The sequence below is a fragment of the Ctenopharyngodon idella genome, chromosome 14 (genome assembly GCF_019924925.1).
Source record: "Ctenopharyngodon idella isolate HZGC_01 chromosome 14, HZGC01, whole genome shotgun sequence".
Lineage (NCBI taxonomy): Eukaryota > Metazoa > Chordata > Actinopteri > Cypriniformes > Xenocyprididae > Ctenopharyngodon > Ctenopharyngodon idella.
In genome coordinates, this window is record NC_067233.1 from 31,138,213 (window position 1) to 31,160,985 (window position 22,773).

The 22,773-nt window shown below is 38.1% G+C and overlaps 1 protein-coding gene across 1 annotated transcript in view; it reads right to left on the reverse strand.

The window, feature by feature from the left end:
- Positions 1-170: 170 nt before the first annotated feature.
- Positions 171-22,773, reverse strand: part of rps6kal (ribosomal protein S6 kinase a, like) — a 34,206-nt gene continuing 11,603 nt past the window's right edge. The window contains exons 4-22 of the mRNA XM_051860351.1: positions 16,381-16,462; positions 16,206-16,286; positions 15,193-15,272; positions 13,423-13,529; positions 13,129-13,166; positions 11,875-12,017; positions 10,796-10,866; positions 10,486-10,574; positions 10,305-10,369; positions 6,372-6,474; positions 6,124-6,248; positions 5,457-5,579; positions 5,232-5,321; positions 4,971-5,129; positions 4,418-4,579; positions 4,257-4,333; positions 3,366-3,483; positions 1,453-1,593; positions 171-1,375 (exon numbers count right to left, since the gene is read on the reverse strand). Of these exons, the coding sequence (XP_051716311.1) occupies positions 1,247-1,375; positions 1,453-1,593; positions 3,366-3,483; positions 4,257-4,333; positions 4,418-4,579; positions 4,971-5,129; positions 5,232-5,321; positions 5,457-5,579; positions 6,124-6,248; positions 6,372-6,474; positions 10,305-10,369; positions 10,486-10,574; positions 10,796-10,866; positions 11,875-12,017; positions 13,129-13,166; positions 13,423-13,529; positions 15,193-15,272; positions 16,206-16,286; positions 16,381-16,462 (1,983 nt within the window). The 3' untranslated portion in view covers positions 171-1,246. The remainder of the gene's footprint in view (positions 1,376-1,452; positions 1,594-3,365; positions 3,484-4,256; positions 4,334-4,417; positions 4,580-4,970; positions 5,130-5,231; positions 5,322-5,456; positions 5,580-6,123; positions 6,249-6,371; positions 6,475-10,304; positions 10,370-10,485; positions 10,575-10,795; positions 10,867-11,874; positions 12,018-13,128; positions 13,167-13,422; positions 13,530-15,192; positions 15,273-16,205; positions 16,287-16,380; positions 16,463-22,773) is intronic.

Consider the following 22,773-nt stretch of genomic DNA (forward strand, 5'->3'; position numbering starts at 1 on the left):
AGATTTCAAATCACATACTGTACTTTCCTGCATTAGCCTAACATACAGTTTCTTTAGGTCCTACTTGGTGAAGATATGAACTTGCATCGGATGTTTGACAAATCAAAAGGTATTTCTACAAATTAGTTTGATCCTGTTTGGCTGAATTAACACACACACATGAAAAAACATCATGTCAATAATGTTCTTTAATGTCAATATGTACATCACCTGAAAGAAAAAATAAAATTTTAAAAATAAGTGAAATAAATACAATATGATACAATTTCCACAATGTCTTTAAAAAGTTTTATGGAATATTTTTTTCCCTCCATCTGGAGCAGAGAGATGTGATTTCATGGATTCAATCTCATCTACATTCATTCACCTCATTCGATTTTATAAATATAGATTTATTTCTTCACCTTTTGCTCATGTACTACCCATTCAACAAAAGGCAAAGAGCGGTCTGAGACGGGAACAGATGGAGGGAGAGGAAACGTCTCGCAGAAGCAACGACCTGCCAAGCCTCAGTGCAAATGTGCTCAAGGTTCCACACAAACGTAATGAATGAGTTTATAATACATCGAGCTAAAGAAACGCATAACACTGAGTGCGTCTGAGGTAATGCCATGTGGTTCGCAACACTAACAGGACAAAAAGTGGCTTAGAAATGGATAATGTGCAAGTCATCATTATATCTTGTATAAAGAAAACCAAGCCAGTTTTTAGGACCATTAAGATGGTTTGCACAGTAACGTTCTTGACAATTAAGCACATTTAAGGTTCCTTTCCCAAATTCTCAGAAGAGAAACAAATCCTATCCCCTTCTCATACATTTAGTGTGGAAATACAAGTTTCATTTCAACTTTAAAGTATTTAGAAGTACCACATATTTAATTTAATGAAAAACAAAAAAACCCTGATGACATTCATTACTGTACATCAGTTATAGGAAGTCTGAGGAAAAGGGCTTGAATGTCATGAAATGTTCTTAATGGACCTAAAAACAGGCGCTTGATGACCCGGACATTTCTTCATGAAATCTGGGTTTCCATTGGGCAAGAACATTCGAACGGCTCGCTAATGCGTGAAACACTTCAGACACTATGGAGAAATGGAGCTGGTGTTTTTCACTCTACCAGAGAGAAACATAGGGGCTTTCGTGCATTTCCTTCAAAATGTCGTGCACTCCCTGAAGCATCACGTACAAGAACTCGAGAGGAAATGCCAACCATTGGAGACAAGCATGGGCACATCACGTGCTTCAGGACATGTCTGTAGACGTCAGCTTCTTCATGTTCCTGCGCTGAGCTAGACTGGAGGCTGCTACGGGTTCCAGAACCGGCTTACACGTCTTGTGGTTCAATGCAGAGTATGTGGCAGCCATCGCTCCCTACGAGAGACACCGTCAAACTCAAGCAGCACTTCGATCTAAAGACCAGGCATGGAATCAAGAAACTCAAGCCATACCTTGACCAAATGAGGTGCTTCGTGTCGCGTGAGCTGAAAGTGTGGGTTCTGGTCCCGGCAGGCGATCCACGAGTGTTTCAGTACCTGTTCTGCTGAGTATCGCTGATGAGGGTCCACGTGCAGCATATGAGACAGCAGGTCCTGTGAACACACAATGTCTCAAAAGTTCCACTTGCTTATAAAACCCAGAGTGTGTCCAGATACTGATGGGATTTCTGTACACTGCTCCTGAAAAGCACTCAAACAACCATACAAATGGCAAATGTGATTTTTCCAAGTAGAACCTGTTCCTGGATCAACATCCTTCTTGCAACAACATTTCTAATCAATCAATCATATTAGGGATAGGTATAGGGATATGTTTACAGTTAAAGACAAGTTTAGGCTTACAACAAGGGTTAGGGGCTTCTACACCATTCTTATTTCACATATCATTTCTCCTATCAGGTTCAGGGTTAGGGACAGGGTTAGGACTGTTTTTGGACAGGAATGTTGTTCAAGGTCAAGGATCAACAAACTCAAGTTTATTTAGCAAAAATTCTGGCACTTATTAGCTTTAGCTTAAATGAATGTGCTCCTCTGAACTAGTGCTATTGACATCCAATCAAATACAATAACCACTATGGATTGTTATATTATGTAGTTCAAGAAAACAACTGGATTAATGTGAACAAAATTTGACAACAATAGTGCACAAAGATACCCTGTAGAAGAGAACTCTTGATACTCTTTTCTTCTAATCTAGATCTTCAAGTAAGTCTTGAGAAGTGCATGCTGTGGTGGAACACCTACATCTGCTCCAAGTTGAATAAATGTAACAAACGTTTATGTTTGTCTGTATTACGAATGTGCTTGTTGATTCAGGTCACAGCAGAGAGAAAGTAAGTAACAGACTCACAGTACAATAGTGAGTACGCAAGGCTTTTATGAACACCAGATTCAGCACCATCAGATCAAAAATCAAGTTCCAGCGTACATGGTATCATGAAGGCCTTTAAGCAGTAGCGACTCCTGAACACAAATTTAGGTGGGTCAGACTCTGGGTTGTAGCACTTCTGACGTAGAACCTGGAAGCGCTGCATGCATAGAATGCTACTTTAGAATGCATATCTTAATATAGAATTTATTGTGTTTGAATGTTCACTTAGAATGTTATGGGCTATTAAGGACAGTGAATCCATGCCAATTCTCAGAACAAACATAACAAAAACACAACAAAGGATTCACAAGCTATATTCACATAAGTACGTTTAATGTAAAGGATTTATACTTTCGCTACTTTGCTACTTCACAAACCCTGTTAAAGAAGAACAGATGCTTGCACAATCTGACTTACTAGTTGTTAAACTGAAGCAGGTTTAAATGAAGGTTTATTTAAAGGTAACAAAAACAGGCAGGAAAGAATGAGTTTTTGCCCCAGTGGCTCTCAATTAAGGCATGCTGCATTTCCATTTTATAATGGAAAAATCACATATAATGGATATCATAGGATATTGCGCTACTGTATTTATTTATATATTTTATGTTGCATTTTATTTGATATTTTTTAGATATTCTGTACGCTTATGAAACTTTTTTTACTTGACTGCTGTGATGTCATAAAACATAGCATTGTCACATTTCTGCTCGACAAGCCATGTATAAGGTTCCCACACCTTTACCAAATGAATTTCTACGCTTTTCCCAAAGCTTTTCAAACCGCTCATACTTACTAGTTAAGGACTTCAAAAACAACAACAACAACAACAACAAACATTATAGAGATTGCACTTAAAGTAATTTCTAGTTCAAATATTATATCTGTAATATAAATTTTAGACCAGAAAAAATTCTGAATCTTCATAATTCTGACATGAATGCATCATAACTAAGAGAATGGGGCTAATTGTCCTTTTAAAGGATTCCTCTGCTACCTTTGAGGAGTCCGACACAGAATCCCAGTTTCCTCCGCTCAGGGAGAATTTTCCACTGCCGATGCGCAACAGAATCTCCTCTGGTGTGTCATTGGGTCCGTTGGCAAAGGGTGTGTACCTACACAGAAAAATAAAAGATAAAAGCAAAAGACATTATTACATTCTGATTTTTTTTTTTTAATAAAAAACAGAGAAGACTGTTCAGACGGCTGCTGTAATGTGCCAGATTGTGTATTGATGCTGTGATAATTACATTGCTGTGGTAAGAATAAGATTCGCCCCTCAAGCATCATTCATCCATGTTTTTGTCATTTTTGCGATTTGATTTTTTTTTTTTTTTATTTCATAAAATTGCAAGTTAAAATGTTTCATTACATTCTGAATAGGCAGTGATTACTCTCATTTCAAAATTAATATTACCAAGCATAAATTATTTAAATTTACAGTCTTACAGTCAATAAAATGGCAGATAAAACAGCACCCATTTCTGAATAGCCATTTGCTTGATTTAAATGGACTAAATAATAAATAAATGTAAGAAACAACATTTCTAAATAAACACACTTTATATTTACAATTTAATAATATATAAATATAGGTTTGTTTCAAATGGATCAGTCAGAAATATAAAGCATCCATCACCTGAAGATGCACCATCTAAGTTACCGTTGACAAAATGAAAGGTAAAATAAACAAATTTTTACGTTACTTCTTTATCTGAATCAATAAAGCAGTAATTGATTTTGATTTAAAGATTTATTTTGTGATACACAAAAACTAATGCAACAATCCAATTTTTTTTAAAGGATGTCATTATGCATACCATTTTATGCATTTTCACTTTGTCGATAACAGCACAAAAAGGGAAAAAAACTTGACTGTCACACTGACCCCGCCAACATGGTGTAGAGCAGGACTCCCAGACTCCAGATATCACAGGCAGCATCATAACCCTGCCGCATCAGTACCTACAACACAACAGACAAAGCCTGTCAATTCAGTTCAGGACATGTTCTGGACATTAAGTATATGCGTAGCAGTTGATTCCTCACTTCAGGAGCAACGAAGTTGGCAGTATAACAGGGTGTCAGCAGCAGTCCGTTGTCTCCTCTCAGCTGCTTGGCAAAGCCAAAGTCACAGATGCGTATGGAGTCAGGGTTTCCTGAATCGTCCATGTAGAGAATGTTGCTGGGTTTCAGGTCCCTATGCACCACCTGCATCAGGAACACAGCCTGTCACAACACCAATTCATTCCAGTGGCTTCTAATGATTTAAACTTGTAAACAGGGCTGGGTGATATGGATCAATTACATTTTTAAGATCAAAAATAAAGAGGTCTAAAACAGTGGTTCTCAACCAGAGGGCAAGTGACAACTAGGGGACCTAATAAGTCTTAAAAACATCAATATTTTCATGCAGTCAAGCTCACTAAAAGTGGCACTGATATATCTGCCAAATAATATCTGCTAGATATGATAAAACTTGATTTAAGAGTTATCAAAATGTCAAATCTGCACTTTTTTCATAAAACTAAAACACATGATGTATAAACAAATAAAAAATATAAGAAGTGCCAGGACTGTAGAATATGGGTATGTCTCTCACCCCCTGGCAGTGCAAGTAGTCCACAGTTTTGGTGATAGTGTACAGCACAGCGCTGGCCTCTCGCTCAGAGAAGAACTTCTGCCTAAGGATCTTATCCAGCAGCTCACCGCCTTTCATGAGCTCCGTCACTAGATACACGAAACGACCCTCGTCATACACCTGAGTGACACACACACACACACACACACACACACACACAATGACGCCTTAGTTACACTAACACAGAGCTGAAAAGTTTGAAATCAGAATCATGTTACTCACATCCTTCAGTGTGATGATGTTGGGATGCTGCCCATACCGCATCAGGATCTCAATCTCCTCCGATGGGTCTCGCTTACTTTTGTCAATAATCTATTACATCACAGAGAAAACGTTACACCAGAACACAGCATGGACATACACGTTCATGTGAAAATTGTGTTCAACAGTATCTTCTAGAAGAGACTCATAAGACATCAGAAATTATTTTGAGATGTCATGTGTCACCTTCACAGCAAACTCCATGGCGGTGACCCTGTGTATGCAGCGTTTGCATATGGAGTATGAACCCACGCCGATGTCCTCCTTCAACTCGTACATGTCAGAAAACTGAGCTGAGCCACCATGCATCTGACACAGCACACAAATGCCTTAAAACTCTATATACATATATTTATACATACATACACTACCAATCAAAAGTTTGGTATCAGCACAATTTTTTGTTTGTGAAAGCAGATTATGATGTTCACCAAGGCTACATTTATTTTTAATTTTATTTTTTCCTGTGATGAAGTTCCATTTCTCTGTCTTCACTGATAATTGTTTTATTATTCTCAAGAAGCTTATTTTTATAATTACAGCTGAAAATGGTTATTGTAGCATGGAAACCGCAGTACAGTATAAATGTAACTCTAAATATACTTATAAATCCTGAATATACAGTTATAACTCTCATATATATATATACATATACATATATATATATATATATATATATATATATATATATATATATATATATATATATATATATATATATACATATATATATATATATATACATATATATATATATATATATATATATATATATATAAACACACACACACACTAACAAAAAAATATAAACAATACATATATATCTAACTGAATTACAGATATTGTGAATTACCTGTACTATAGGGAGAATGTTGACAAGTGGGGCACTTTTGCTTTCCTCCAGGGAGACTGGAGCAACAAAACTAAAGCCTTTAAAGAGCTGGTGAGCGTTTGCACTGGGGGGAATGCCTGGAGAATCTGCTCACAAGAAACACACAAATACAACTCAAGTCATCATAGTACTGCTAGCAGATACATGTGTCAAATGTGTCAGCACTGACTAGCTCCCATGTAGTCTCTAGAACACATTCTCCATCGTACCTTTGGGAGTTTTGGCTGTGAATTCTGGGTCGAAGCAGAAAGTGTCATCTGGTTTCCCTGCAGCAGGTTTGAATGGAGGCTGAAGTTCTCTTCTGTACAATTTCTACACAGACACACACAAATAAACACATGCTACTCCAATAAAATGTGTTCCACTTGACACACAAAAAGGTAAAGCCTGATCATCAGCCAGACTTACGTCAACATGAAACGACATTCAAAACCCACTGTACAATGTGATGGATTTATGAGTGAAGCAGGACATTCAGGACTGGATTTTGTTGCATATGACAACAGAGTCAGAGCTGAACGTGAGTTTGGAGTGGACTGTGGGTGTCATGGGGGCCTGAATGTCAAGTTCACCCTTCAAAGCATCTTTACATATCCTACTGCTAACCCTTCTTTTTCAAATCTATCCTTATTTGCTATTACTGTTGTAATCTAATATACTGTTACATTCATGTTAGTCATCAGAAATTACAATTTCAGAAAGGTTGCATTACTTACAGTAACTTACACCAAAGCCACTAGATGACAAGCCTGCAACCATTAGCGTAACGGCTAATGCTAATGCTGTGGCTGCTAATGCTTTTTTTTTAACCGATGTCAATGGAGAAGAGGCTTCACTACACTAAATAAATCGCTTTTGTGAGGAAACAGCTAATCATTTAATGAATCGACTGCCTGTCTGCTAATCTTCAACATGTTTTACGCTAAACAATACATTTGTTGGGAACGCTATGTAGATTTTACTATGATAAAAAGGTTATTTTATAAGAGAAGGCAGAGTAGGGAATGTCGCGACAGGTAGGACTCATTTACGTCATTACCACAGTATTTAATAGTAATATTGAGTGATATTGTATATTGTATAAAGAAAGTAGAAAATACTGATGCATTATAATGAATAAAGAAAAAATGAATAATTTAATTATTGCGTTACATTTACATATAATTAATTAATTAAATAAGCATTAAATTACAATTAAAGTTTTTACAGTACTCTTAAATGTGGTTTAATGCGCCCTACAGTGAACTTTGCAGCTAATAAAGATACTGGCGCTCTTTTTTTCCGCTCAGTAAAGCACATTCCACAAACAATGCAGTCCTACTATATATGGATACAACACCAAATATAAAACATTCATTCACAAGACCAGCTTGCTAATCCACAAGAAACTGTTTGACGTAAACTGTAACTGCTGTCATAAAACTTTGAACGGCGGGCACTGACGTCACTGCCATTGCACGATAGGCTGAGAGGTGCCGCATGTGATCCAAGTTAGCCGTTATGCTTTCTCCAATGGTAAGAGATACAGACCCTCTCATCTGCCTATACAGGTGCTGGTCATATAATTAGAATATCATCAAAAAGTTGATTTATTTCACTAATTCCATTCAAAAAGTGAAACTTGTATATTATATTCATTCATCTGGCTGTTCACAGAGCTCTGTGTCCAAGCACATTAATAGAGAGGCGAAGGGAAGGAAAAGATGTGGTTGAAAAAAAGTGTACAAGCAATAGGGATAACCGCACCCTGGAGAGGATTGTGAAACAAAACCCATTCAAAAATGTGGGGGAGATTCACAAAGAGTGGACTGCAGCTGGAGTCAGTGCTTCAAGAACCACTACGCACAGACGTATGCAAGACATGAGTTTCAGCTGTCATATTCCTTGTGTCAAGCCACTCTTGAACAACAGACAGCGTCAGAAGCGTCTCGCCTGGGCTAAAGACAAAAAGGACTGGACTGCTGCTGAGTGGTCCAAAGTTATGTTCTCTGATGAAAGTAAATTTTGCATTTCCTTTGGAAATCAGGGTCCCAGAGTCTGGAGGAAGAGAGGAGAGGCACACAATCCACGTTGCTTGAGGTCCAGTGTAAAGTTTCCACAGTCAGTGATGGTTTGGGGTGCCATGTCATCTGCTGGTGTTGGTCCACTGTGTTTTCTGAGGTCCAAGGTCAACGCAGCCGTATACCAGGAAGTTTTAGAGCACTTCATGCTTCCTGCTGCTGACCAACTTTATGGAGATGCAGATTTCATTTTCCAACAGGACTTGGCACCTTCACACAGTGCCAAAGCTACCAGTACCTGGTTTAAGGACCATGGTATCCCTGTTCTTAATTGGCCAGCAAACTCGCCTGACCTTAACCCCATAGAAAATCTATGGGGTATTGTGAAGAGGAAGATGCGATATGCCAGACCCAACAATGCAGAAGAGCTGAAGGCTACTATCAGAGCAACCTGGGCTCTTATAACACCTGAGCAGTGCCACAGACTGATCGACTCCATGCCACGCCGCATTGCTGCAGTAATTCAGGCAAAAGGAGCCCCAACTAAGTATTGAGTGCTGTACACGCTCATACTTTTCAGTTGGCCAAGATTTCTAAAAATCCTTTCTTTATATTGGTCTTAAGTAATATTCTAATTTTCTGAGATACTGAATTTGGGATTTTCCTTAGTTGTCAGTTATAATCATCAAAATTAAAAGAAATAAACATTTGAAATATATCAGTCTGTGTGTAATGAATGAATATAATATACAAGTTTCACTTTTTGAGTGGAATTAGTGAAATAAATCAACTTTTTGATGATATTCTAATTATATGACCAGCACCTGTAATAATACAATCTCTGCTTACACTATATGGACAAAAGTATTGGGACACATCTCTTAATTATTGATTTCAATCAGACCCATTGCCACAGGTGTATAAAATCAAAAACCTAGCCATGCAGTCTGCATTTACAAACATTTGTGAAAAAAAAAAAAAAAAAAAAAAAGGGTAATTCTGATGAGCACAGTGAATTAAAGAATGGTACTGTGATAGGATGCCACCTTTGCAATAAGTCATTTAGGAACAGCAGCAACAAAGCAGAAGACTATGTAAAATCACAGAGCTTGCGGAGGCACAATGGTGCGTAAAAGTCGGCCATGCTCTGCTGATTCCATAGTTGAAAAGTTCCAAACTTCCACTGGCATTAATATCAGCACAAAAACTGTAGGAGCTTCATGGAATGTTTTTTCCATGGCTGAGCAGCTGCATGAAAGCCTCACATCACCAAGTATAATGCCAAGTGTCAGATGGAGTGGTGTAAAGCACACCACCACTGGACTCTGGAGCAGTGGAAACATATTCTGTCGAGTGACGAATCACACTTCTCTATTTGGCAGCCTGATGGGTGAGTCTGTGTTTGGTGGATGCCAAGAGAACATTACCTGCCTTAGTACATTGTGCCAAGTGTAAAGTTTGGTGGAGGAGGGATAATGGTGTGGGGCTGTTTTTCAGGGGTTGAGCTAGGCCCCATAATTCCATTAAAGTGAAATGCTTCAGCATACCAAGACATTTTGGACAATGCTATGCTTCCAACTTTGTGGGAACAGTTTGGGGAAGGCCCTTTTCTATTACAGCATGACTGTGCCACAGTGCACAAAGCAAGGTCATGGTTGGATGAGTTGTGTGTGTCAGAACATGACTGGCCCGCACAGAGCCCTCAACCCCATCAAACACCATTGGGATGAATTGGAACGGAGATTGTGAGCCAGGCCTTCTTATCCAATATCATTGACTGACCTCACAAATGCTCTACTGGAGGAAATATTCCTACTGAAACACTCCAAAATCTTGTGGAAACCCAGAGTGGAAGCTGTTATAGCTGCAAAGGGGGGACCAACTACATGTCAATGTCTATGTATTTAGAATGCAACATCATTTTAGTCCCTGTTAGTGTAATGATCAGGTGTCCCAATACTTTTGCCCATATACTGTATGTGTAACCACTAAACAAACATAAATGATGTGATCAAGTGATCATTAAACATCATCAAACACAGCTTGATCTGGCACACCATCTGGCCGGCCACCACACTCAAGCAATGGAGAATGAGCACTTGGCTAAGAGTAGTGTGCAACGGTGGGTTAACTGAATCTTACATTCCAATCAATGGTGGAGAAAAATGTGTGTCGTTTGATCTCCTCCACTCCGTCAGGACCTGCTCCTGCAACAGACCAGTTATGATGATTACCATACGGGTGACAGTTTGTTTCCATTAAAATTCAACAACCCATGGTCTAGTATTTTCACAAACTGTTAACAGAAACACAGGTGACTTACCTAAACGATTTGATGGATTTCTTTTGAAGAGCATTCGTAAAAGACTTTGTGCTTCCAAACTTAAAAACTGTGGCATTCCAAGCTTAGCTCTGATGTACAGGAACAAACAGAAAAGAAAAAAAATTAGAAAAAGCAACAATATTACAAGCATTTTATGTGCATGGTCATCATGACCACTAAAACAATAAACCAAAATATTCCTTATAGGTTATTCAGTTTACCAGTCAATTACATTTTTCTATCTGGCAGCCTCAATAAGAGATTTGACCAATTAAGCATCACACTGGCATGATTTAGTAGCCACACTCACTTGAGAATCATGTTCATAGTCTCATTTCTGTCTTTTCCTTGGAACGGTAATGTGCCGGTCAGCATTTCAAACTGGAAAAAAAAAATAATAATCAACTATCAAACAAGCCGCATTTACTTGGGCAAATTATCTAAGCACTACTACTGTCTGGGAATCCAATGTGTGATTAAAGTAAATGTTCTCTTTTAGTCAATGCACTCGGTATAACAGATATCAAGACCATATGTCACACTAAAGATGCCACAAATGTCTCAGTGTTTTTTGTCAATACATAAAGACCAGCCTCCCTAAGACACTTGAGCCCTACCTTACCAGACACTCAACTCTAGAAAAAAAAAAATGGCTCAAAAAGGTAATATTTAAGTTTCGGCTTATGATTCTACAACCGTATAGGTCTAGAATGAATTTTCTATTGTTCTGAATCTCCATGTAGTGAGAAACATTTCAGCCCATAAAACATTTTCAGGATCATCCTAGGCCTTTACAAAGACTTTACAGAGTGCTTGACTTTTGCATTGTCAGTACAAGATCTTGACCAAATAAATGTTGTGATGTTATTTCCATCAAGAGGTGAATCAATTTTTGGTCAAGATCTTGTATTGACGACGCAAGAGTCAAGCCCTCTGTAAAGTCTACTCCAGCACATCCCAAAGACTTTAAGAATTTTAAGAATTCAAGGTCTGGACTCAGAGGTGCCAATTCATGTGTGAAAATTTCACAATTTGAGACAGATGAATCTTGACATTGTCATCCTGGAATATGGCCATGATGTGTCTTCCTACATGGTTGTTTAAGAAATGAACAACTACACACTCCATCAGTTAGGGTTAGAGGAACTGTTGCCAAACATATAACATGCTAGAAACATAATAATCACTGCAATTATGATTCAATCATAGACTCTTAAGCACTTGCCTATTTAAATCCAAACAGTGACAGAAAGTACTGAAAAAGTACAGGAATGTTATTGTGTTTTATCGTCAAACCGGTAACCTTTAATCCCTAAGATATAACTTCACATTTTCCAAACATGCTCATAACGGGATAGTCATTAAGGTTTTGCTGTGATGAGCTCCTACCATTAAGACGCCGAGAGACCACCAATCAGCACTCTGTGTGTGACCTCTCCTGTTGACCACCTCAGGGGCCATATATTCCACAGTGCCACAGAAAGAGTATGCTTTTCTGTCCTGATCTACAGATTCTTTACTGAGCCCAAAGTCTGCAAAAGGCACATCAGCACATTAGTCGTATTTGCATTAAGTCACAAAGCTAAAGCAGACTCTGCTCCTGGAGAGACACGTTCCTGCAGAGTTTCCTTGAAAATTGATGTTAAGGGATTAGTTAATTTCAGAATTAAAATTTCCTGATAATTTACTCACCCCCATGTCATCCAAGATTTTTATGTCTTTCTTTCTTCAAAAGAAAAGAAATTAAGGTTTTTGAGGAAAACATTCCAGGACTTTTCTTCATATATCAACGGGTTGAAGGTCTAAATTGCAGTTTCAGTGCAGCTTCAAAGGGCTCAACATGATCCCAGCCCAGATCTTGTCTAGAGAAACGATTGGTCATTTTCTAAAAAAAAAAAATGTATGTACTTTTTAACCACAAATGCTCATCTTGCACTATCTCTGTGATGCGCCGCGCATTACATAATCATTTTGGAAAGGTCATGTCTTACGTAGGCGGAAGAACCGCGGTAGGACGAAAAACTCCAACTTCAAAAACACTGGATCGGTACGCCCGCCTACATCATGCATGACCTTTCTAACGTGATTCCGTAATGCGTGGTGCATCGCAGAGCTAGCGCAAGAGGAGCTTTTGTGGTTAAAAAGTATATAAATTTTTTTTTTTTTTTTTAGAAAATGACCGATCATTTCGCTAGACAAGACCCTTATTCCTCGGCTGGGATCGTGTAGAGCCCTTTGAAGCTGCACTGAAACTGCAATTTGGACCTCAACCCGTTGTACCCCAGTGAAGTCCACTATATGGAGAAAAATCCTGGAATGTTTTCCTCAAAAACATTATTTTATTTTCGACTGAAGAAAGAAAGACATAAACATCTTGGATGACATGGGGGTGAGTAAATTATCAGGAAATTTTAATTCTGAAAGTGAACTAATCCTCTAAGTCTGCAGGATGGCGGTGCTCCAGTGGCCGAGTTTGACAAAGAACCCCATCTGACTACGACTCAAACACACCATACATGACTCAAATCATTCTTAATTCAGGATGAAACGCTAAAAGTACATGTAACACACTACAAATTTGCCTCTACATGCACAAGTTCGACAGGCAGCGAAGTGATGTAATAAGGGGACAATGGTACGTACCTGTTAACTTGATATGTCCAGCTTCATCAAGCAAAATGCTGAAAATTAAGACCACATTTCTCCAATACAGATACAAAAATACATGAACTAAACAAGAGTCAACAAACAAAATCAGACGAAGAATTCAAAACCTCTCGATTATAATCTTGCACATTGGTTCTGTCAGATATATCCATCCTTACTTAATAAAAGATCAAAAAGAGAGGGCAGGTGAAAAGCCAGAAAGAGAGAGAGTATGGTTTCTACTCTAAACACAGAGAGAGAAATGCAAAGAGGTGAAGGGGGATACTTTACTTTTCAGGCTTCAGGTCTCTGTAAACAATGCCTAGGTTGTGTAGATGATCCAATGCAAGGGCCAGCTCTGCAAGGTAGAATTTCACATCCTCCTCTGTAAACATAACCTAGTAAGAACTGGACAAATTTACTCTCTCATCAAAATCACACACACACAAGAATATAATACACATCATCATAACGACAAAGAAAAAGATGGATATAAGCCAAACATATTTGTTTGAAATGAATATTAATGTCGGGTTAACAATTACTGTATGCTATACAATCGGATTATTTTTCCTGTGTTACTTGAGGAATTTACACAGTTATTTTAAATAATTAACAAATTACTTTTCTGTTTAAACAATGCATTTACTGGCAAATACAGCTGAAAACCGCATTTGAAAAGGGTGCACATGTTTGGCAAAGTCAGCTCTGTGCTGCCTCCACATTAGGTTTGTTTACATTCACTAATTTTCCTCAATCCAAATCAATCCAATCCGATTTCATATTCTGAAAATCCTGTTTAATAAGAACCCTAAAATGTTGCAATCCAATTTACATATTCGTTTACATGTGCATTACATATTCTGAACAAAACTTTAGTACATGCATAGAGCCCAGTAAATGCATCCAGCAGTCACTGGAGCTACTGTCAGTATAACTGTCGTTTTTGCCTTGATGACATCTAAATGAAAGCCGACATATACGTCAGAAGTGCTATTTTAGTAAATATTCAGTCTACACCACTGACCAGTGCGTAAGACATACATAAGAAATACATACAAACGTTCATAAGTAAACTACACATCAGGCAAGCTATTTTTTAATCTGATTAAGAAAATGGTCAGATTCAAGCGGTTTTTCCTATTTTCTTTTGATCAGATAATCTGTTCACCGACTGCGGTGTTTACATAAAAGGCTTTTCAATCCGATTGAGCCATCATTTTCAGATTGCTAATGTATTATTTGGTTGCATGGTTGCTAGGTAAACCTAGCAATTCATGCATAAAATGCCATGCATAAAATGCCATGCAGAAGCTGTATTAAAATATGCCTCATTCCCTAATATAACAGGCTAAATGCTACATCAGAGCCACAGTAAACTCTGCCTCTGCCGTGACATTCAGCATGTGATCTTAAGTTCAGAAAGTTAAGAAAGTACAGAAAATGTACAATAAATAAATAGACAAACAAATAAATATAAAAATTACTTAAAAACACACAAAGGGCTAGCAATGCATACAGACTAAAGTCCTTTTAACAATGAATGCAAATTTTCGCTGCGACAAGTTCTCATATATGTACCCCAACACACCGACAGCAAAAGAGAATCAGTTATTTTGCGAGTTTTTCCAAGTGGTAGAGTACAGTTTAACAATAGAGGTGTATTTTGTCAAATATAGTCAAATGAGGCCAGCATTCAAGCATGTAGATGAATGTAAGAATTTCACTCTAGATTCATTTATGTATAATTTTGGTGCAAAATTTGCGATTACTGTCATTTTCTGGTTGCATCGCTCTGGTTGAGAATAGGCCTCACATTTTTTTAACCTAAAGCTCTGCAAATGAACAAGTGAAAATTTGGCAGAGGACATTTCCCTTTATAAGACATTTGGGCATTATTACAATCAGTTAATTGTTGTGGGGAAAAAAAACACAATACAAAATAGTTATAAGAGTCTAGTCTGTTAACTAGACTCTTATATAGTTATAAGAGTTAGTCTGTTAACATCAACATCACAAATCGGACAAAGAAACAGTTAGAGTAGATCACACGATGCTTACCTCTTTGGATAAACGAGTAAATACATCCCCACCCCTGAGAAAATCCAAAATTAAATAGAGTTTCCCTTCTGTCTGAAAGGCTGCAAGTAAAAAAACAAAAAAAAACAAAAGGGAGCAGACAATCACACCTAGATGTCAATCCTGGGGAATTCCATGGAAACGTCAGCCACACCAAGAAAAAAATTAATAAAGCAAAGGAACAAAATCTCTTTCAACTGGTTCCTTTAAAGCTATATTTACTGTATTGAACTAATTGAAGTGTTATATAATTTAAGGTATTTAAGTAAATGACATTGTTTTTTTCAATACATATAAGGTATCCACCACTATAACTAGAATATCTGCCAGCTGTAATTCACGGCTTTAAAAGAGGACACTTCATGTTATCAATTAACATTTTACAGATAGACAAGATAATGTCTGAGGAAAATATACACACACTGTCATAACAGCACTGCTTTCTGAAATTATAATGGTCACATTTACAAAGTCACTGGGCTTCAGTGACATGTCATGCCCATAACATTTATAAAACAATATTCATACAAATAAGCTGAAACTTTTTATGCCAAGCATACAATCTGGAATGTTTAGTATTTGTTTTTCCCCACTACTCCCACAGAAATTGGCTCAAATGATCATTGGACAGAGCTGCATACAGGGCTGACCAAACCAAAGTGAGGTTAAAAGTAAGGCTGTACCTCAGCAAAGCTTTAGACTTTCAGAATGAAGTTTGGTCTACTGCCTTTTTTTATACTTTAGAAAAGTTTGTCCTAAAATCCTGATTTTGGGCTCTAAAACCACACAACATAACCAACAAGTAAATTTCCAATTAGAGTAGTTTAACAATTGGTTTCCATAACCAATTTTTGCAAATTGTCTGCAACATTAGAATTGCCCCCTTACACTAAATGAAACAAAGCTACATCTTGTCAAACATGTTGGGAGTTGAGCAAACAACCCAACAACTATTACTCAGAGGGTCTGTCTAATGCAAATAATCTGAGCCTTACCATAGTGCAACTTCACAATGAAAGGATGATTGACCTCCACCAAAATATCTCTTTCCATCTTAGTGCGAACTCTGTCCCTCACTGCAACACATTCAAACATACACATTCAAATGATGAATAAACATGAGTATATCACAGAAATGTGTAACTCACACAAATAAAGACAATCACTGACCTTTTAAAGATGCCTTTTTGAGCACCTTCATTGCATAAAGCTGACCGGCATCCGGACCCATTAACTTCCGCACCAAAAACACCTGAGGTCAGGAGAGTTCACAGATCACCTTCCAGTTTACACAGACACAAGAAGGTAGATATACAAATTCCCTAATATCACCATAAATGATAACAGAACTTGATTGTTCACAAAATGGAAAAATTCATGTTTTCACACTAAAATAAAAAGGGGGATTATACTGTAGAATATTTATTATATTGGAAATATAATATGAATATATTGATAAAATGAACAAAAGTCAAAGGGGTCCAAAACAACATCGGACAGCAGCACACTGGGACATTTTTTTAGTGTTCCACTGAAGAAAGAAAATCTTACAATGTTATAATTTAAGAAAGTGATGCTGCAACACATTTAAATCTCTGGTCTGGTGCATACACTGGAAAGAATTTATATAATGCATTTTCAAATAAATAGTAATGCACAAATCTCTGTTTTATCAGTTATTTATAGACCAAAATGATTATGGAGTAAAAGTGCAGGGCACCCCACAGAGAGAACAGTCAGGGCAGCCATGCGGAAGGGTTGTTCCAAACATACATTCATACATACATAAAGTACACACACACACACAGAAATATATATATATATATATATATATAAATATTCCTCTTGTGGGGGGGGGGGGGGTATAATTACTAGAAATACTACACTATATATATATATATATATATATATATATATATATATATATATATATATATATATACACATACACACATACACATACACACACACATATATACTGTATATACACACACCATACATATACACCAAGCATAACATTATGACCACCTTCCTAATATTAGCCCTGACCCGTCGAGGCATGGACTCCACTAGACACCTGAAGGTGTGCTGTGGTATCTGGCACCAAGATGTTAGCAGCAGATCCTTTAAGTCCTGTAAGTTGCGAGGTGGGGCCTCCATGGTTCAGACTTGTTTGTTCAGTACATCCCACAGATGCTCGACTGGAATGAGATCTGGGAATTTGGAGGCCAAGTCAACACCTCAAACTCGTTGTGCTCCTCAAACCATTCCTGAACCATTTGCGCTTTGTGGCAGGGTGCATTATCCTGCTGAAAGAGGCCACAGCCACCAGGGACTACAGTTTCCATGAAAGGGTGTACATGGTCTGCAACAATGCTTAGGTAGGTGGTATGTGTCAAAGTAACATCCACATGGATGGCAGAACCCAAGGTTTCCCAGCAGAACATTGCCCAAAGCATCACACTGCCTCCGCCAGCTTGCCTTCTTCCTGTAGTGCATCCTGGTGCCATGTGTTCCCCAGGTAAGTGATGCACACGCACCCGGCCATCCACGTGATGTAAAAGAAAATGTGATTCATCAGACCAGGCCACCTTCTTCCATTGCTTCGTGGTCCAGTTCTGATGCTCACGTGCCCACTGTTGGCGCTTTCAGTGGTGGACAGGGGTCAGCATGGGCACCCTGACTGGTCTGCATCTATGCAACCCCATACGCAACAAACTGTGATGCACTGTGTATTCTGACACCTTTCTATCAGAACCAGCATCAACTTCTTGAGCAATTTAAGCTACAGTCTATTGGATCGGACCACATGGGCCAGCCTTTGCTCCCCACGTGCATCAATGAGCCTTGGCCACCCATGACCCTGTCGCCAGTTCACCACTGTTCCTTGCTTGGACCACTTTTGATAGATACTGACTACTGCAGACCGGGAACACCCCACAATGTGATAAAGAGATAATCAGTGTTATTCACTTCACCTGTCAGTGGTCATAATGTTATGGCTGATCGGTGTGTATTATATATATATATATATATATTATATTATATTATATACACACACACACACACACTTTAATGACATCCCATTCTTAATCCATAGGGTTTAATATGGAGTTGGCCCACCCTTTGCAGCTATAACAGCCTCAACTCTTCTGGGAAGGCTTTTCACAAGGTTTAGGAGTGTGTTTATGGGAATTTTTGACCATTCTTCTAGAAGCGCATTTGTGAGGTCAGGCAGTGATGTTGGCGAGAAGGCCTGGCTCACAGTCTCCGCTCTAATTCATCCCAAAGGTGTTCCATCGGGTTGAGGTCAGGACTCTGTGCAGGCCAGTCAAGTTCCTCCACACCAAACTCGCTCATCCGTGTCTTTATGGACCTTGCTTTGTGCACTGGTGCGCAGTCATGTTGGAACAGGAAGGGGCCATCCCCAAACTGTTCCCACAAAGTCGGGAGTTTGAAATTGTCCAAAATGCCTTGGTATGCTGAAGCATTAAGTGTTCCTTTCACTGGAACTAAGGGGCCAAGCCCAACCCCTGAAAAACAACCCCACACCATAATCCCCCCTCCACCGAACTTTGCACTTGGCACAGTGCAGTCAGGCAAGTACCATTCTCCTGGCAACTGCCAAACCCAGACTCGTCCATCGGATTGCCAGACAGAGAAGTGTGATTCGTCACTCCAGAGAACACAACTGCACTGCTCTAGAGTCCAGTGGCGGCGTGCTTTACACCACTGCATCTGACGCTTTGCATTGCACTTGGTTATGTAAGGCTTGGATGCAGCTGCTCGGCCATGGAAACCCATTCCATGAAGCTCTCTACTCACTGTTCTTGAGCTAATCTGAAGGCCACACGAAGTTTGGAGGTCTGTAGCTACTGACTCTAGCTACTGAAGTTGGCGACTTCTGCGCACTGTGCACCTCAGCATGCGCTGACCCCGCTCTGTGATTTTACGTGGCCTACCACTTCCTGGCTGAGTTGCTGTTGTTCCCAATTGCTTCCACTTTGTTATGATACCACTAACAGTTGACCGTGGAATATTTAGTAGTGAGGAAATTTCACGAATTGACTTATTGCACAGGTGGCAACCTATCACGATACCACACTTGAATTCACTGAGCTCCTGAGAGTGACCCATTCTTTCACAAATGTTTGTAGAAGCAGTCTGCATGCCTAGGTGCTTGATTTTATACACCTGTGGCCATGGAAGTGATTGGAACACCTGAATTCAATGATTTGGAGGGGTGTCCCAATACTTTTGGCTATATATATATATATATATATATATATATATATATGTGTGTGTGTGTGTGTGTGTGTGTTCGTTCCAAATTATTTTTTTTCTTGAAAAGCCTGACTGAAATCCATTATAAATATCTCTGATGGAGAGAGAATGTGAACGGAAATGTAGTATTCCCATTTCCTTCTCTCAGCATGTTTAGTGCATTGTTTAAGTTTGTTTTGTTTACTTGCATATTAATAACTGAGACCAACTCATCCAGATGAATGATTACACACATTTGATAGCCACCTGATTAATTAATTTGATTACCCACTGATTACACCAGGAATAAAGTGGTCTGTTTTCACAGCACTCTAAAACTTTTCCTTCCTTATTAACATTATTTTTATTTTTGAATTAGTGAAGCATAGTAGATCAGCTACAATCTTTTGAATTGATGTAGTTTTGATTAATTTGGTTAATTTTACCATTTTGTACTTACACAGCATTGCATTTTTGTGGTTTGTGGTATTTATTGCTTGTTTTCAATAAATGTAGAAATAAGTGTAAATGTATCAAGAGTAGCATGAGTACAGACTGGTTTTACATTTCACACATTGCAAAGTAATATGAGGAAAACAAACTGTTTCTTCTGAAAATGTGCAGACTTTTATATTATTAATAATGTGCTAAACATTATAAATAACAAAAAAGATAAACTATATCTGATATTAAAAGGCATTATTCATGGTCTTTCCTGTACATAAAGCCATATGTAAAGATGTAGCTGCAAGTAATTTTTTGACCCCTTTTCTACAGTATGATTTCCTTCTATGCTTTGATGGTCCAGGAGTGAGAGAATAGCGTCAGTGAGTTTTACAAAAAATGTTAATGTTGTTTATATGTCTATGTGGTGATTTTAATATGCTTTAAGACAAACCATGTGCAAATTCATAAGTCAGCACCATTGCTGAGTATTTTCTCCTTAAAACTGCCGTGAAAGACGCGGTCTGAAATCGCCCTTGTTTTCACAAATATGTTGCAACCAATCCCGTCAATGTGCGGGGGGGTGGGCTTTAGCACTATGCTGAGAAGCAGGGGGGGGTCTAAAAAGAAGCCAGGTTATCCTGGAATATTTTTCAGTTTATATGAAAAATCGGGTACATTTTGCAATATAGCCGGTGAACTACGTACATGATGTTTATTACAATGTCATGATAAACTATATGCCTATATGCCTTTCTGTTCTAAGTGTTTGTTCTAAGTGGTTCAAAGCATTTCTAAGGATACCGATTTTTAGAAGGCAGCTGTCTGACTCTGAGATGGTGAATGGGAACATGGTTTGTGTAACATTAGCAACACATTATTAGCTGTTTGATAACATAGTCAAGCCAAAGGCTAATCATATCAGTTACCATTATGTGTCCAACGTTGTAGGGAGCGATAAAATGCATTCTGATACATCGACTTGTAGACGAGCCTGTATAATTCATTCTTCCACTTCTGAATCAGTTTCTGGTTCATGACTGAATTAAACCACTATTTCCACTTGCATTTTACTACTTGCACCATTTACTACAGTAAATTTGACAAAGTGGATCAGGTATTCTGAGCTCTTGTGATTGAGTGGAGGTGGGGCTCATTTGCATATTCATGGGTCCACATATACTAAATGAAGTGGGTTTGGAATGACTTGAAGGGGAGTAATTAATGATAAAATTTTCATTTTTGGGTGAACTTAGGGCTGGGCGAGTTGGCCAAAAAAAATCATCTCTCTGTATTTTTTGGCTGAATGACGACATACAGTATATATTTCAGTATTTGCTAAATTTTTCTATATGGATTTAGAAAAAAAAAAATGTTTTATTTATTTAAAAAAAAAAAAAAATCTTATTTCATATCCTGCCCAATGTTGTCCTACAAGCAATGTTCATACTGAAGGCTATGAAAACAAGTGAATAGTGAATGTAACCATGTAGTCTATGCTATATATGTGCACATTACATTGTCACACTGTAACATTTCAATCTAAAAATAAAAATGTTTTTTTAAAAGCAGAAGATAAATTCACTAAACTAAAAATAAAAATAAATAAAAACAAAAGCACAGACTAGTTATAGCCTATTAGGCTATTTTGATTTCCCTATTACAATAGTCACTTAAAGGGTTAGTTCACCCAAAAATGAAAATTCTGCCATTAATTACTCACCCTCGTGCCGTTTTACACCCGTAAGACCTTTGCTGATCTTCGGAACACAAATTAAGATATTTTTGTTTAAATCCGATGGCTCCGTGAGGCCTACATAGGGAGCAATGACATTTCCTCTCTCAAGATCCATAAAGGTACTAAAAACATATTTAAATCAGTTCATGTGAGTACAGTGGTTCAATATTAATATTATAAAGCGACGAGAATATTTTTGGTGCGCCAAAAAAACCCCAAAATAACAACTTATTTAGTGATGGCCGATTTCAAAACACTGCTTCAGGAAGATTCGGAGCGTAATGAATCAACGTGTCGAATCATGATTCGGATCGCGTGTCAAACCGCCAAACTGCTGAAATCACGTGACTTTGGCGCTCCGAACTGCGGATTCGACACGCTGATTCATTATGCTCCGAAGCTTCCTGAAGCAGTGTTTTGAAATCGTCCATCACTAAATAATTCGTTATTTTGCTTTTTTTTGGCGCACCAAAAATATTCTTGACGCTTTATAATATTAATATTGAACCACTGTACTCACATAAACTGATTTAAATATGTTTTTAGTACCTTTATGGATCTTGAAAGAGGAAATGTCACTGCTCCCTATGTAGGCCTCACGGAGCCATCGGATTTAAACAAAAATATCTCAATTTGCGTTCCGAAGATTAACGAAGGTCTTACGGGTCTGGAACGGCATGAGCGTGAGTAATAAATGACAGAATTTTCATTTTTGGGTGAACTAACCCTTTAACAGTTACTGCTATCACAAAAATACTCTTACTTGTAGGTTTAAAATTCTACATATTTCACATTTATTGTTTGACAACAAATATTTTAGCAAAATGTATATTTTAGTCAGAACGGCTATGCTCGTTCACCGAACTGTGAAGTTTAGCGTAACTCGCTTGCATAAGGCTCATCCACTCCTGACAGCAAAATGGAAATATTTCCATGACCTTCTAAAATTTACAGAGAGAATATAGGGCTGCACAGTTAATCGAATTTCTAATCGCAATTACGATTACAGATGCCACGATTTCGTAATCGTTCAAAGGTGCGATTACAAGAAAAAATATCCACTTACATTATTCTGCGTGTTTAAGAGGTATGTTTAGAGCATGTTACGTTGCGAAAGG